This window comes from Megalobrama amblycephala, linkage group LG2 (genome assembly GCF_018812025.1).
Source record: "Megalobrama amblycephala isolate DHTTF-2021 linkage group LG2, ASM1881202v1, whole genome shotgun sequence".
NCBI classification, from domain to species: Eukaryota; Metazoa; Chordata; class Actinopteri; order Cypriniformes; family Xenocyprididae; genus Megalobrama; species Megalobrama amblycephala.
In genome coordinates, this window is record NC_063045.1 from 20233681 (window position 1) to 20250672 (window position 16992).

General features: G+C 35.1%; 1 protein-coding gene across 3 annotated transcripts; it reads left to right on the forward strand.

The window, feature by feature from the left end:
• Window positions 1–2031: 2031 nt before the first annotated feature.
• Window positions 2032–16953, forward strand: bsg (basigin). Of its 3 annotated transcripts, XM_048165592.1 has the most exons (9): window positions 2032–2274; window positions 7366–7716; window positions 8533–8701; window positions 9132–9220; window positions 9300–9433; window positions 12332–12617; window positions 15164–15188; window positions 15374–15448; window positions 15900–16953. In XM_048165592.1, the coding sequence occupies exons 1-8, from the start codon at window positions 2205–2207 to the stop codon at window positions 15432–15434; spliced, it is 1185 nt and encodes a 394-aa protein (XP_048021549.1). In that variant the 5' UTR covers window positions 2032–2204; the 3' UTR covers window positions 15435–15448; window positions 15900–16953. The 3 variants fall into 3 exon arrangements, with proteins under 3 accessions (XP_048021549.1, XP_048021541.1, XP_048021533.1); XM_048165584.1 differs by lacking the exon at window positions 7366–7716 and having other exon boundaries at window positions 2037–2274; window positions 15875–16953; XM_048165576.1 differs by lacking the exon at window positions 7366–7716 and having other exon boundaries at window positions 2037–2274.
• Window positions 16954–16992: the final 39 nt, after the last annotated feature.

Here is a 16992-nt window from a genome sequence, read left to right on the forward strand (position 1 = left end):
AACCAGCTAAACACTTGCTTAAACCAGCTCAGACCAGCCAATTCTTCAAATGTATTATTTGTGTTATTGAGTATTGCGCCACCCTAAAAGACCATCATTGCTCAAGACAACCGTTGGTATTGAAAAACATTTGAGCAATCGCGCCATCTGCTGGTCGGAATATGTAATCAAAATTCAAATACACTGAATTCATCGCATAAAGCATAAAGCTCAAAGCTCAACCCAAATAAACTAGGAAACAACATCAAACTAGACATTCAAATGAAACATTAGCCCTACAATAGTATTTTTATAAGCAGAAATAAACAGAAATTTTTTGTTGTTGTTGTTGTTGAAAATTTCTGTAGCATACTCAAATCTGTGTAATTTAACTGTATTTTTTTTAGGCCTGCTTTAATGTTCAGGTACCTTGGAGGTCCATCATTGTCATGTTCTCTCTCTAGAAGACTGAAAGACAGGGCTCAGAGTATTTGGACAGCCACATATGAACAAAAGCCACTGGGGGCAGCATAACAGTTAAATAACAGTCTGTTTCTGACTCTATCTTTCTAACAGCTTGTACAGTATACAAATCTGACTGTTGTGGCTGTGATTTATGTTGTAGAACAAAATATAATTCTGTTGTAGTACAAAATATAATATAATATTATAATTCTACACAAGAAGCTGAATATTAATTATTAATATTAATTAGGAAGATATAGGGTTATTTAGTTCAGTTGACTGTATTCTGGTTCTACAGAAGCTCTTGCATTTAACCCCCTTATTCCTGTGAGACTTGCCTGACTTATACAAAATAAAACAAAGGCATCTGTTCTAATACATTCCCACCATAAATACCTCCACATGGATGCAACATGTATATTTTTCCAAGAAAGGACCATTCCCTATATAATTAACGGAACAAGCGAACAATGAGCACAGTTTGAAGCTCTTTGATAAGTATGAATTCAAACTTACAGGAAGAACATTGTCTGCTGAGATGGATTTGCAGTTTACAACCTCTCCTGTATAAACTTTAGAAACAATTGTCATTGTCATGTTAATAAACAGTAAGTAATATTTTACCTAAAAATGACAATTGTGTCATCATTTTCTCACCCTCATGTCGTTCCAAACCTGTATGACTTTTATCTACGGTGGAAAATATAGGGAAGAAGTTTAGCAGAATCTCTGTTTTGGTGCTACTTTCATTAGGGAGAGATGACGTCTGTCAAGCTTGACATAACAAAAAAACATGATGACTAAAGCAAATTTAAAGTGATGTGATAGCTTTATGTGAGTAGCAGACCAAAGTTTAAGTTGTTATGCTTAAATGTCATCTTCCCCATAGGAACTTTTTATATAACTCTTGCTTTCAATTGTTTTGTTATTTCTCCCCTCGTGTTTGGAGCTAAAGTGTGTACATTTTGCTCAATAGTGCCTTTTTGCTTCTTGTACATCCATGTCAGTCAGGGATCATGAAGATGCAGAACCAAAACCCCAGAACGCAATTTTCAGTAGGCTATATTATAATACGGAAAAGTTTAAATGTATAACTTTAAATGTATAAATGATATTAAATGTATTGTTTTAGAAGGAATTTCGAACATTATACTCACAAAACGCGTTTGGTTAGTTACAATGACAGAGCCTTCAATTTTCTTGTGCATACTATCCATCCTAAATAGTATGTGACATCAGTCATTTTCAATACTATTTCGGGCGGATAGGGTGGACAGTATGCACATTGGGAAGCAGGGTTGAGCTCGTGAGAGAGATTCGTTCTCCACAATGATTGTACGTAACATGAGATGAGATGGAAGACGTACCTAACAAAGTTCACGTTAGGATCCACACAGCCAGATCAATGAGCCGATTTTAACGACCATCAGTTTAAGTGTCACAAAATACTGAAATTATCGTACATTATGGGATTTTTTTTCATTATTGATCGTACATCGTACAGAGTTCAAAATTATCGTACAAATACGATAATTATCGTACGTCTGGCAACACTGATTACATACAAGCACATAAGGCGGTGACGTTGTGGACCGGACGTGATGACGCAGGAAGTCTCGCCTGTATACGTGCGCGTTCTTGAGTAAGCTCGGAACAAGTAGAGGACGACGAGGCTTTATCGAGGTCTTTCACCAGTACCGTGTTTTCCTCTTGAAACAGGCCCGGTATTTACACTGTTACACATTTAACAACACTTCACCATGAGAAGGAAGCTGTTCGGTGCCATTTTCGCCATTTGTATCGGTTGGTTTCAAGCCGAGGCGCTAACAGGTAAGGCGTCTCGTTTTTCTGTTGATCATGTAGCTCGCGAGCTCATTTTTCACAGGCCTTCTGTTGACATAAACATGACCTAGACTAGACAACAAGCCGACTGTTTGCGCTGAATTTACCTCACAATAAAGAAACACATAATTAATGAACGTTTGTAAGGGTTTGAAATGTTAAAAAGCCGTTGAAGCCGTCGGCAAACTGTCGAGCACGAGCACACGAGAAAAAGCTCACGAGCACAGAGTTATAGCAAACAGCTTATGTTTGTAGAACAATTTCTCGTTAATGCTCTTTCAGTCTTTTCAAATTCCAAAAATAAAAATATTTATCAAATGAGGTTATATACTATATTGATAGAAGCAATGAATAAAAAAACGTTAGAAATTGACGTTAAGATGTTAGCGACAGTAATGATCATCACGGTATTGAAGGGATAGTTCATCCAAAAATGAAAATCGTGTCTTCATTTACTCACCAAGTTGTTCCAAACCTGTATGAATTTCTTTGTTCTGTTGAACACAACTGAAGATATTTTGAAGAAAGTTTGTAACTAGGCTGCTTTGGGGCACCATTGACTTCCATAATATATATATATATATATATATATATATATATATATATATATATATATATATATATATAAAAAAATACTATGGAAGTCAATGGTGTCCCACATTCTCCAAAATATCTTCCTTTGTGTTCAGCAGAACAAAGAAATTTGTACAGTTTTGGAACAACCTGAGGGTGAGTAAATGATTTTTGGCTGAACTATCCCTTTAAAGCCAAAGTACAAAGCGCACAAAACCCACCACGTGCATTTGCTGTTCTTTCATGAAAAAGAACCTTTAATCCCAACACAGGGGGTGTTGTAGCCTTCTAAGTTACACATTTCTCAAACTGAAGAGGATCTTCTCTCTTGATCATGCTTCTTAGTTGATGTTTAATTATTGCAAGGTCTCATCCAAACTTTGCTTGTTAAAATATTTATGCCTGTCCTTATCCCTGGCAGGTCAGTTATTCCAGTGAATGATGTACTAACAGTAAGCAGCAGGCAGCCATGACAACTGGTGCAAACTGGTTTATGGAGACATGCTGTCAAGTACAGTAAAACATTAGTTGAGAGAAAACTGTAATTATAATGAAAGCTTAGGGAGGCAAAACATGTTTCGCCCAATCATTTGGCATGAAGGAGGCCACCAGGCAGCAATTTTCATCTTTTAGTCTATCCTTGTTCAGTAAAAAGCTTAGCTTAAGCTCATTATAATGTTCCATAACTGGAAATGGCACAGGAATCCATGCAAACCCACTGAACTTGTAGACCTAAAATCATCGCTCACTTACGATAATGAAAGTTTAGCAGTTTAGCATTTAGTTGTAAATGTAAATCATGTACTGCTAAATTTGTATTTAAATATATTAAACATTATTTCCATCCTTTTAGATAAATCAATTGTTTTTCATGATGAATGAAAATGGCAGAGTAATGAGAATGATTTTGTTTAATGGTCTGGCTCCATCATAATTTTAGTCCCCAGCAGCAGCTGATGAATGGCAGGGTCGGTAAATCCGAACATAATCAGCTTCGTGCTCACAGTTAGAAATAGAGTGCTAAACACACTAGGAGGTGCTTTTCTGCACGTAAGCATTGATACTTCCTCAAAATGACACAATTTGTGCAAAAGCACATGCTGTTCTTGCATTGTCTCATAGTACATGCGTACAGAACGTCAGGCCGCGTTGATGGATGGTGGAAGTCATAATGTCTCAATTACAATGAGATTTTCCCCTGAGTACTCGATCTTCAGCTCTGCTCAATAAATTGTGTTAAAGTGAAAGGGCAGGGGTTTTTTTTTTTTTTGTTTTTTTTTTTGTGGTTGGTGTGATATTGGCAGCCATTTTGAACTTTGGAAAATGCCTAGAGAGGGTGTTTGTCAGCATGGTGGGTGAGGATAGTCCTGTCCTTCAACTTTTTAATTACACTAGCTAATCTGTTGGGAAATCTAAAAATATATACTGTAAAAGCTAGTCACTGGGTTGCCTGAACAAAGTCAGCATGTTAATGAACTTATTCTGAATAATTCATTGTTTTATTTATTTACCTCATGATGTTAAATCAAAATGTCATAACTTGATCTTCCGGTGAAAACAACAGCTGTATGCCAGACATCTCCAATCATTTAGTCTGTTTAAACCCCGCCCTTCTACAATTGACTTCAGGTTTGCCTAGATTTGAGTGTGGTGTGCACATCTCAAAATCCAATCAACGATCGATGAATAGAACCAAGTCCCCGCCTAATGTTTCTTTCATTTTTCGTCTGAGTGTCACAAATTAATGTCACAGTTCAAAAGAATATATCTGTCACTACTTCCATATCATTGCAAAGAAAAAAAAAACTAAAAAGACAAACCAAGACAAAATTTAAATCGATACTTTGATACTTTCTTTTCTCTCTGTTTTCTGAGAAATTATTTGCATAAAAAAAAACACTTTTGTCATACTTTGTTTTATTGAATAGAGAATTAGGAAAGCTCCATTAGGACTTTTGCAGCCGATATGACTAAAATTTCTTGTCGTCATGATCGGGCCATACTGATTCCGACCATTCAAGCTTTATATAAGTGATATGTAAGCTCTCTGCTGACGGTCACTGTTAAACCCCTTACACCCTGAAGGCATTTTTAATGATTTCACATGATTTCAAGGGCATACTTTAAAATTTAAAATTTTGTTGATATCTTATTGCATTTGGAACCGTGGTAGCATTTTTATCCAAATAATTCTCCAAACAAGTGATCAAAGTGTTTTTTTTTTTTTTTTTTTAAACAAAAGAACTACTCGCATGTGTAAACATAAATTTTCTCAAGATCTACGCATCGATATGTTGCGTGTGCACTCGTTTGAATCGAGACAACCTGTTCTAAATAAAGATGTGCGATTTACAATGGTTTACTAATGATTCGCGTAGTTACAAAGCAGAACGTGGCGCAAAAGCCAAATCTGTATAATGTGTATGTGCACATCAGTGGTGACTTTTTACGGTTTTACGTGATTAAATTTCGATCGGTTTGTGAGATGGGCCAAATTGGGCAAATGTTGCATTTTATGCAATTTTGTTTAATCGAGATTAATGTCCCTTGTACATTTAGCAATCTTAAAAACCTTGTGATTTAAACAGTTATGGCATACTATGTAGTTTAATACCTTTTTATAAGGAAGGATATCCCACATTTATCAGCATTCAATCATGGGCTTGAGCCAACAAACTATAATGATGAAATAAGTGACCTTAGGTCAGTATTTCTTCTGCCAATTAATCCACATGTCAGCTTGTGAGAAGGTGAACTTATTGACTTGTTTACTAGAACAGGTTAAGTTAATTATCTAGTAGTGGCAGACTTTGTACCAAGTGATACTTTTGTACTTTACTGTTCTCCCTGTTTGGAATTATTTACAATTTAGGTTTGACATATTTGGTCAATATATCTGTCTTATGGTAACATTAAATCTAAGCACTTATGTATACAAATATGCTTAAATTCCTTTTAGAGCTTGTTTATAAGTAGTTTTAAATTTGTGACTTAGTTAATGTTGGAGGTGACCTTTTCATGATGGTCAAATGAATGAAGCCTGTTCTCCTTTCAAAGGGCACATGTTATTTCAGGCCTAAGGCATGTGTGGAGTCCTACTGCTCTGAATGTAATGTGGATTGTGGACATCTACCCTTTTTACCCCTCCCTGGCTAACTCACTAAAACATTCCTCTCTCAGCAACGGAGCAGTACCTTACTCTTGTTTTAAAGTTAAACACGCTGAAAACATGGAAGCAACAACAGGTCTGAGGCAGATCTCAATGTGTTCTTTTCATTGATGTGGAGGGTAGGGTTGTTGTTCAAGCTGCTATGCACGTACTTCCATGTCGTTCAGGGTGTGTATTATTCCAAGGTGATCAGAAGAATTCCATTGAAACTCTCCATGGGGGATTAGCACAGTACAACCTTGTTTTTCTCTGGAGTACATGCTCCGCAGAATGGTTCGTGGTTCATGGTTCAAAAGAAAAAAAGTTGTTTTTAGGTTCATTTGTCTCATTTACACTGTTCATGTCAATTGTATTTATTCACAATCATATGTAATGGTCAACTGATATATATGTACTTGTTATAATGGCTGATATGACATCACACTTTAATTTAAAGATGGTTAAAAATCACATGCATAACAATTGCTGAAATTTTATATATTTTACATATTTAATAAATTTGAAATTTAAAAATTAATAAACACAATGTTACTTATAATAGAGAAGCAAATATTATAATATTTCCTTTCTTTAATTGTAAACTAATGAAGAGGGAGAATGTGAGCTCCAACGCTCAGGCTCCCTCATGCTGTCAAAATAAACAACCCATTTCTGAGTCTGACACATTGGCCAACCAGAAAAAATATCAGCCAATACATCAGCCTTAGTGATATATCGGTTGACCACTAATCATATGACAAGTCTTAAAGGAATACTTGGCTCAAATTAAAATCACCCTCATGTCATGCCAAACCTATGACTTTCTTCTATGAAACACAAAAGATATATAAAAGATATTATTCCCCCAGAGGGGTCCATTGTTGTTTTGGGCAAAAACCGTTGAAACACTGATCATACAGGTTTGGAATGGAATAATGGTGAGGAAATCATGCCAGAAGTTTCATTTTTGGGTGAATTATCCCTTTAAGCCCCATTAGTCATCACCATTACTTCATACCTTTATTCCATGTGAATTTTTCTAATTTCATTCACTGCCTTTCTTGATATGCTTTGGTTTTAATGCATGCTTCAACTCATTGTCTTTTTAAAATGCTTGCTTCTAAAGTTCTTCAGTTGGCTTTTGGTGTCATGAAGTATTGAAGTCTTACATCATGATGCTCAAAATCCAATTTATGTATGCCTTTTTTATGTCTTCCATTCTAACGTTTTCTCTCTTTCTTTTCTCTTCTGCTATTTCTTTTCTTTTTTGCCTGCCTGTCTGCTAATCATTATTCATATCATCTCAATGAACTGCCCACTCTAAACCCAAATCACCCATTCACACGTCAATTGTCCAGCGGGCTTCATAAAATCACCGTTGTCTCAGATGAAACTCATAGAAGACAGTGCCGAGCTGGATTGCGAGGTCATAGGGAACCCCATCCCTGAAGTTCAGTGGTGGTTCATTGAGGGCGAGGAGCCAGATGAAACCGTCACTCAGCTGTTTGACGGTGCAAGAGAGGATCGCGTGCACATCAACGCCACCTATATTCACCATGCCACCAGCACGCTCGTCCTCACCAACCTAATGCTCAACGACACGGGCGTTTACGAGTGCCGCGCCTCAAACGACCCTGACCGCAACGACCTCAGGACCCCGCCCAAAGTCAAGTGGATTCGCTCACAAGCGAACGTTATAGTATTTGAACGTGAGTTATGTTGTGGAAACGAGGCGTCTCCACTAGTATAGAGGAGGAAGTCCCGTAGATTCAGACTCTCCCTTGCCTTGCCCTCCCTTGCCACCCTCCCATGCCAGGACTTCTACTCTAGCACCGTCTGTTTTTTCATAGTTATCTGACGCCTTCTGAGCATATCACTGCCTAGAGCTTGTGAGATAAAAGTTGAACCTTTTTAAAGAAATGGCATTGATCAGTTAACATTACTACAGGTCAGAAGGTGTAAAACACACTAATTGGCATGCATTTCTGAAAAGGGCTCTGATTATGTCTCATTAATGTGGCTTGCTTTCAGTGAACTTCTAAAAGGCTCTTTAGATGTGTGGCTTAACCCTTTTGGTGGTTTTAGAGCACTGCTTTAACACACTGCATTGCACACCTAGTGCTTTTCCACAACATGTTTTCATAAGCTCAAGGTCTCCAAACCAGTTGCTGGTTGGTTGAATTTTGTTCCCTCTTCTCATGTTTTTGTTATACACTGTTCACTCAATGTTTCCCAGTAGCTCACAGCTCCAATGTACCTTTGCTTCTCCTTTGGTAGAGTGCAATGTGTCTTTCGGTGCACATTGTGGTGAACATCTGGACAGCAATGTTCCGATTTATGTCATGTGTCCAAAAATGTCATTTTACAGTGCCACAGCGAATCCAGAGGTTGGTAGACTCATTTTAAAGGATACTCAGCAGTGAACACTTGGTTTCCTGGATTTCTTTTCTATTATAGAGTCATAATTTTATGAAAGCTGATGGAAAGAATAGTTTTGTGTAACTTCTGCTTTTATGCCTTGGCAGATGCATCCATCAAGACCGAACCAGAGGAGGTGTTGAACAAGACTTCTGCAACTCTAAGCTGCAACCTTACCAACCCTTCCTCTCCCATCAAAGGCCACTATTGGACCAGGAATGACAAGATGATCGAAAAATCAGAGTCAAGCAGTGGCGACACTTACGCTGAATATCAGTATGTTCCTCAACCTCATGTAAATAATTATCTTAAAAAAAAAATCTAGCACTTTACCCTTTTGGTAGTAATCAGCTTTGCACATTTAGGGTTTAAACATCCATCTAGGTCCATTAAATATAGTGCAGCTTCTCTGTTTGCCTCTGTCTTCTCTGTTAAGAGCCTCCAGCACTCCATACTCGGTGACCTTAATTCCCAGTAGAGCTGCTGGGTCGGAAAAATATCCATGGGGATGCCTGAGCAGTGTACTGGAAAAGCTGTTTACTTTATAGTTCATAGTTGCTTTACTGTACTGTCCTCCACACCACCTTTATTGCTATGGTGCTGTTGTTATATTGAGGGCTTCCTCTTGGCATATAAAACAGTGTGGGGCAGATACTTAATTTCTTGTTTTGATTTGTCTCATTGCTTGTTTTTCTGTCGTTGGTAGCATTGAAAAGATTGATTACCACCATGCTGGAGTATATGCATGCGTCTTCAGGTCAGAGCCTCAGGTTAATGCAACCATTGAAGTTAAAGGTAAGAGCTTTTGATGTTACTCCAGCTGTATTGTATAAATGTTTGTGTTCATCACCCATAATTATACTCTTCCCGTTAGCTTTCCCACATGTAGCGGCCTACAAACACTCTGAAAGTGCTAATGAGAAGGACAAGGCTGTCCTAACATGTGTGAGCCATGGATACCCCCTGCCGACTGACTGGACTTGGCACAAGCTCTCTGACATAAATATGGTAAGGAAAACTTAACTAAACCATTGTGATAACATGAGATTGGCATTCCGTTTGAAAGTTGGTTAATGTTGCAAAGTTGATACTTGGAAGTACAAACATGCTATTGATTAACCTAGCTGTAAGGTCTATCTGTTTTTTTTTTTGTATGACAAGTCTAGTTAATTCGTAGTTAATTCAAAACTAAAAGATCAACTTGAAGCTTGCAAGCATTTCCACGGATGTTGGATATTATGACATTTACAATTGTTATTGAAATACTATATTTAATATTACAATGCAATAATAATAATAATAATAATAATAATAATAATTAATTAATCATAATAATAGTAGTACTGGAATTGTTACAGTATTATCTAATTTATCATGATGATGTTACTAGTACGTTGCAGTTGTTCTTGTAGTTATATTAATAGAATTATTACAATATTATTGATAATCACAATAAAATAGTTCTTGCTGTCAAAGATATTAGTTATTACAATATTCTGTTCAACAAATTGTATTATCATTTTATTAATGGTTTTATATATATATATATAACAGAATTATAATATAGTAGATATTTACTAGAAATAGTATTCAACTTATTATTATTATTATTAATAATAATAATAATAATTATAGCTGTATTAATAGAATTGTCACAAATGATATTCAGCTTAAGTTGAATAAAATATTGTAACATAACTTGGGCTGTCACTATTCCTCGAATAAATTTGAATACTTGATTTAAAAAAAACCTTGATTTCAATTTACCCATGTTGAGTAACTGGCAAAATACTGAAAGTCGTGCGTTCCACAGACGAGGATCCATGAACCGCGTTATTAGACCGTTTTCTAAGCCTGCTCGATATATTAAAACCATTTAAAAATCATATTATAGCATAGTGCCATTGTGAATTCACAAAGGCTGCGATTCAATTAAATAAATATATGCCCTGCGAGTTTAATATATATTTATATACACTTTAATTATTTACATGCTGCTCCACATGAACTGTTAGCATTTACATGCATGGAGCGCGTCTCTAAATTCCATCTCTGTATATGTTGTGAGTAGTGCTGGACGGTTAATTGAAAAGTAATCGAAACCGAAATTCAGAACCTCTGACCTCTATTTATTTATTTTTTTTAATCCTGTTAATACTTCCCACTTAAAAACATACTACCGCGTATGTAACCACGTGACTCAACACGCAGATGAACGCGGAGTCAACACACAGAGATGGTCCGCGATCGGTGAACCTTGCATCTTCACAAAACTTTGTCAGTTGTATGTGTTAAGGTTTGCCAGTTTGGACGTTCAAGCGATTTAGACAATCTGATGTGTATTATTATATCAAGCTACCGTGCTCGTGCAGCTGCATTGTGGCACAAACACTCATACAAAGAGTAGCTGCACAAAACATGAAGATCGCGCGCACTGAGATGAGCAGAAACTAGTTGTCAATACTGTCCTCTGATTTATCACTAAATTAGCTTAGAAACTCAAAACTACTTATAGCATATATTCTACTTTTGAAGTAACCATTTACAACCCACAGCTTCACAATTAATAGAGAAACGCTATGACTAATTCACACACGCAGTCACTTTTTACGTACTGTTAATGTACTAATTTATCTTTTATCTGATTTACAACGAACAGAAATCTTAGAAGTTTCGGTCCCACATATGGGATTTAGAACGTTCAGTGACGTCACATAACTGTCAGATTTAAACTGCTTTCGCGCTTTGGCTGCAAGACGATGTTCTCAGCACTTGTCATATATCACAACTATGCAGTGCTTTCAGCCACAATGTTTTTTTTTTTAAGGTTTTAGACATGTAAATATGCATAAGCACCAGTAAAACGATACATTTAGAGTTTATAAAATACACACTAATGTCAGACATCTGTGGAAGCGGCAATAACAATACATTCAAATATAATTTGCCAACATTTATTCATATCAGACACACATAGTGTGCCTAAGTAACTATAAATTTTACTCTATTATTATTATTCCAGTTCACCAGCCACTTGTATTACGGGAGAAACTGATAAATCCTGCTGTAAATCCGACTGACAGGACTCTGCGAACTGCGGGGCAAACTAAGATGGTGACGCCCATCTCGCATTATAGATCAAGATAAAGAGCGTTTAAAAAGGTTTTAAAATGACAAAACACACTTGCTTACACATTTGAGAATCTGAAAATCAGATAGTTGATGACATGGTAACTAAGTTTGTGAATATTTCAGATAAATTTCACAAAAATAGCGATTCATCTGTCATACAGTGTTATTGTGGCTGCGGCGCGTTGTGACGCGCATGACGCATCACCATAGAAACAATAAGGCGAAAACGTTCTAAAATAATGGTCGCCTTAAAAAAAACTCACTCTGGGGGGTCAGTTAGAATATTTCAAACTCAAACTTGAAAGGGTTAAATGTCTTTTAGCCAATTTTAAACAAGGATTTGATCTGCTGTTAAGTGTAACAACACCAGGCTGTTGGCGCCCTCTGCTGGCATTTTTTTATAATGCATAATGTACATAAGATTGTTTCTATTATGTATAGTATGTATTTTAACAAAACCATAGGATTAATTGCTTTTGATACTTTATTTGAACCAAATATTATTGCCTCGTGTATTTTAAAGGCTTAGGTCTGTTTTTATTACCACAAAAATTGTTGACAGAAATAATTGACAGATTACTCAATTACCAAAATAATCATTAGTGACAGCCCTAGACATAACTACTAGTATTATTTATTTGGTTATGGTTGTTGTATTAATAGTATTATGATGTTGCTCTTCAAATCACTGCATTTATCAAGATAAGCACAATGTTTTTTTGTTTTTTTTAACTAAATCCTGCAGACTTAACACAACAATTTTGTGTCCTCAAGATACAGGATAACGTTGCCAATGGCACTGGTGGCAAGTATGAGATCAAGACCACCCCCAACAAGACCATGCTGTACATAAATGATCTGGACATCAACAGCGACATGGACACCTATGAGTGCCGCGGCTCCAATGAAATGGGAACAGCCCGGGACAAGATTCAGTTGCGTGTACGCAGCCAGCTGGCCGCCCTGTGGCCATTCCTTGGCATTGTCGCTGAGGTCATCATCCTCGTCGTCATCATCTTCGTCTACGAGAAGAGAAGAAAGCCCGACGAGATCACTGACGGTATGTGATGTAGCAGTTTACGTCATAATTATATTTCGCTTTCCATTTTCTTGAATGTACAAATGATCAGTGGATGTAAATTGACATTTTTGTTTATGAATTACGTAATGGTGCAAGATCCTATTTCAGTTTGATTTTGTATGTTTATTTTATTTGGCTGTAGTGTGTGTGGCTTTGCCTTAGCTGAGTCTATTTTTATGATTTACGTTGTTTATTTCTCCGTTCGCTGCTGCTTTTACGTTGTGGTAAGTGCTCAAAACTGCATGTCAGACTGAAGTGGATTTGCTTAAACGAGTGGTTTTGGGAGTTTGAATGCTCTCCCTGATAGCCTGAAAAGTACAACTCTTTCACTGGCAGTTTGTCTTAAATAGGACGATAAAATGAACCAGATTCCTCAGACTTAGTTTCAAGAAAATCAACTTTACTGGTTCTCCTGTAGCCAGTGAAAGCGTTTAGCTGAGTCTGACATATTGCAGTTCAGAATGGGTTTTAAATGTCAAGGTGTTATGCATAACTAAGATGAAATTTCAGACGGATGACATTATTTTTGCCTCGCATGCTCTCTGCATCATCTTCTCATTGCATGTTATTCTTCAGCCCTACATTCTAGCAGCGACTTCCTCTGACTCTCATTCATTTCTGAGAGGCAGCATTCATATAGCAACAAGGGTGGCAAAATATATATAATCCCAACTTTATTACTTTAACCGTTTTTGTCATTCTGAGTGTTTTCTGCATGAACCTGGGCAAATGGCTCTTTTTACACTCTGATTCAGCACTATTTTAAAAGATTGTTTGTTGGGTGTCAACTCGCATTTTATTTAAAGTTGCTTTCTGATTGTGTCTAACTGTCTGAAGCACAACCTTGCCAGCAGCTGTAATATTTTAGTAATGTTTTACTAAATAGTGTATATATAATATATAATGTGTGTATATATATATATATATATATATATATATATATATATGTATGTATGTGACTTAAACCACCTAAAAAAAAATGCATATTATTTATAAAGTTATTTTACATATAAATTTGAATTGAATATACCATTTACTTTATTAATCTCTTTTTTTTTAAGTCATTTTTTTTTTTTTTAAACAAGCATTTATAGTGACTTTAAATACCCACAAACTGCATATATTTACGTATTATAAATAATATACACTACTGTTTACTTATATTTAAACAGCAATTTTTTTAAACACCCTTAAAATGCATATATTATAAAATACTTTTTATTTACCTATATATTATTTACTATATTGAATTTTATCTTCATAAAACAGTGATTTAATACATGCAGTTTTATGGCACTTAATGTCTGTTTTTAAAAAGATAAAATTCAATAATGTAAATGGTATATGTTCTATACATTTATAATATGTATAAATAATTATATATTCATATAGATATAAATAAAACTCCCACAAAGCTGTGTATGTATTTGATTTTTATTATACACTTTTATTGCGTTTTTTTTTTTTTTTTTTTTTTTTTAAAATCACAAATGTATGCATTTATGTGTGTGTGTGTGTGTGTGTGTGTGTGTGTGTATATGTATATATATATATATATATATATATATATATATATATATATATATATATATATATATATATATATATATATATATATATATATATATATATATATATATATATATAATTAGTGTATGTATGAAGACTTCAGATGCAAAAGCCTCTAAGTGCCATCTGAAATTTTCTTATAAAATGAGCATTTTTATCAAGCTTGTATGTTTGTTCAGTTATTTCACTTTAATGGCAATGAAAAGTACCTTTTTTATTAATTGTAGAAATTTTCCAAAGTCATATGTTGAAAATATTTTTTTGCAGTACATAAAATGTCTATTAGGTGTGAAGTATAGCACAAATTATAATTCTTTCATTTCCATACAGTCGTTATGTCCACAGATTTATATGCGTGCCTGAGGCAGGACATTTTTCAGTGATTTGTTTTTCAATAGGAAGGTTTTTGGGAGAGATATTGACTTCAGAAGTCCAGTGCAGGAGTTTACAAATGTGTTTAATGCTGTTTGAGAGCCTCTCCCCATGATTGATGCAGAAAAATAACCATGTTTTTCTCAACATGAAATGTTGGTGAGGTTGTGCTACAAACAAATGATACTTGATTGGAAATGTTTGTTCTTGGGTTGAAAACCACTAAATGTATCCTTTCAATCCAACATCAGACTGCATGGTCAATGTAAATGCATTATTCTGCATGAATCATCATTAGTAGTGCTGTAAAAAGATCCATAGCGGTGTTTAGTTGACGTACATGTTTAGCAATAGAAATGACCAAATTAAGAATATCAACAAGGTTTTCCAGCCCCCGAATCACATTACTCATTAGGTGCTCTGCTTTTAAACTTAAGGCTCTCATTGTCTTGAGGCTGTCAAACTAGAGCTTAGACAAGCTACTGTAACTCTACAAGTAGACTGTAGACTTCTACATTTGTCATCTTGTAAAATGAGTGTCTAACTCTTTTCTTTTTCTTTCCATGTCTTCCTGATTCCTGTAGATGATGACTCAGGATCTGCACCACTGTAAGTGTTTTGCAATATTTGTGATGAGATATTGAGAAGTGCAGATATTTGTGCAGTTTTTCTCAAAGGAACTTCAAGGCCATGTTGAAGTCTAGACAATAGCCCCTCAGTGTGCTTCTAGCGCAGGACATTCATATGCACATCAAAGAGAGAACTGACGTGCCGCTATTTTTTTTTTTTTACAGGAAGAGCAACGCCGCTACCAACCACAAAGACAAAAACGTCCGGCAAAGAAACTCCAACTGAGAAAAGGAGAAAAGGTATAATTCTTGAAGTATCTATTTATAAATTCAATTAATGTAATCTAATAAAATTTACTATATAACTATATATAAACTATATAACTATATAAAATGTTTTTATTATTTGTTTTTTTTTTTTAATTCGATATAATATACTGTAATAAATTTTATAAACAATATTTATTTTATAATTTAAATTTTATAGTCTATACATTTTTAAAAAATAAACTACTTTTATGGTTTTTATTAAATTTATAAGAAGAAATCTGTAAAGGAATATAAAATACATTAAATTGAAAAAATATAAAATTATATAATTTTATACATTTTTATTGTGGTTTGTACATATTAGCATTTTATTATTTATTACATATTTTTTAAATGTAATTTAAACTAAGTTTGTTTTTTTTTTGTTTTTTTTTGTTTTTTTTTAACCACATCCAGCTGAGATTTCTTTGGTTCATTTCAGGTGTCTTGATGACTACTGTTGAAGACATAAGGAGTGTTGAGTTTGAGTAGCACATTATAGTGCATCCTGCGAGTTTTTAACCTTCTGCTTGAGTGTAAATGTCTTGAGCTGTTCATTGGCCTCCTTTTTCTTTTATTCGTATCTATTTGTGGTTTTGGGGGGAGGGGAGAAATTGCATGATTGTATTCCTGCTGTAGAAGTGTGTTTTGTAAAAATCTCTAAATGTGAGAATGACTTTTTTTTTTTTTTTCTCCTTCTTGTCTTCCCGGCTCCTTTCACTGTTCTTCATGAGTGTACGCACCGCAACGTCTGAAACATCTACCGAGTGTGTGTGTGTGTGTGTCAAATCACTGTTCAGCTGCATGTATACAGATAGATCGCTGAAACAGCCATTTTCTCATTCAGTTTCCTTTTGCCAGTCATTTTCCTTTCTGTAAGCCTTAATGTTTAGCTACTTTATTGTACATGCTGTCTTTTAATTATTAAAATAATTTAAATTAACAACTTTTATGTGCAGTACTCGTGTTGTTACTGCATATTAAAGTGCACTATTCCATGTGGATGGTCAAATGCCACTTTATTTTGTCTGGCTAACAATTTTCTGTTTAATGTCAAACAAGCTTAGTTTCATGTTGCTTAGATGGTTTCCAATGTTGAATTTTAGGATTCCTCCTGCCATTCTAACCCTTAAGGACCAAGTGCTAGTACAATGTGTCATTTGCTTCTCGGATAATCTGTTATAAATCATTTCCCAAATTCTAACATGGAGGACAATGACATGGTTATATTTAGGTAAAGACAGTGAAGTTGGGATTTTAGTCGAGGCTTGTTTTGTTTTGCTTAAATGACGCTTTCCTGTTGACAGTCATACTTGCATTGTAATGCATTGTGAAGTATAGTGTCTGGATGTGTGCCATTTCCAAGTTAAGAGATGCATAAAATGTAAGACCTTGATAGAAGTGTATAAATTATTTTGCCTTAGCTTCATAGGAAGGAATCTCATACACTGTCAACTGTACTGTATTGCACAATCTAAATAAAGTTTTGATTTTAACTTTCGTCTCTTGAATATTGCTTTTTGTTTATATGAGGT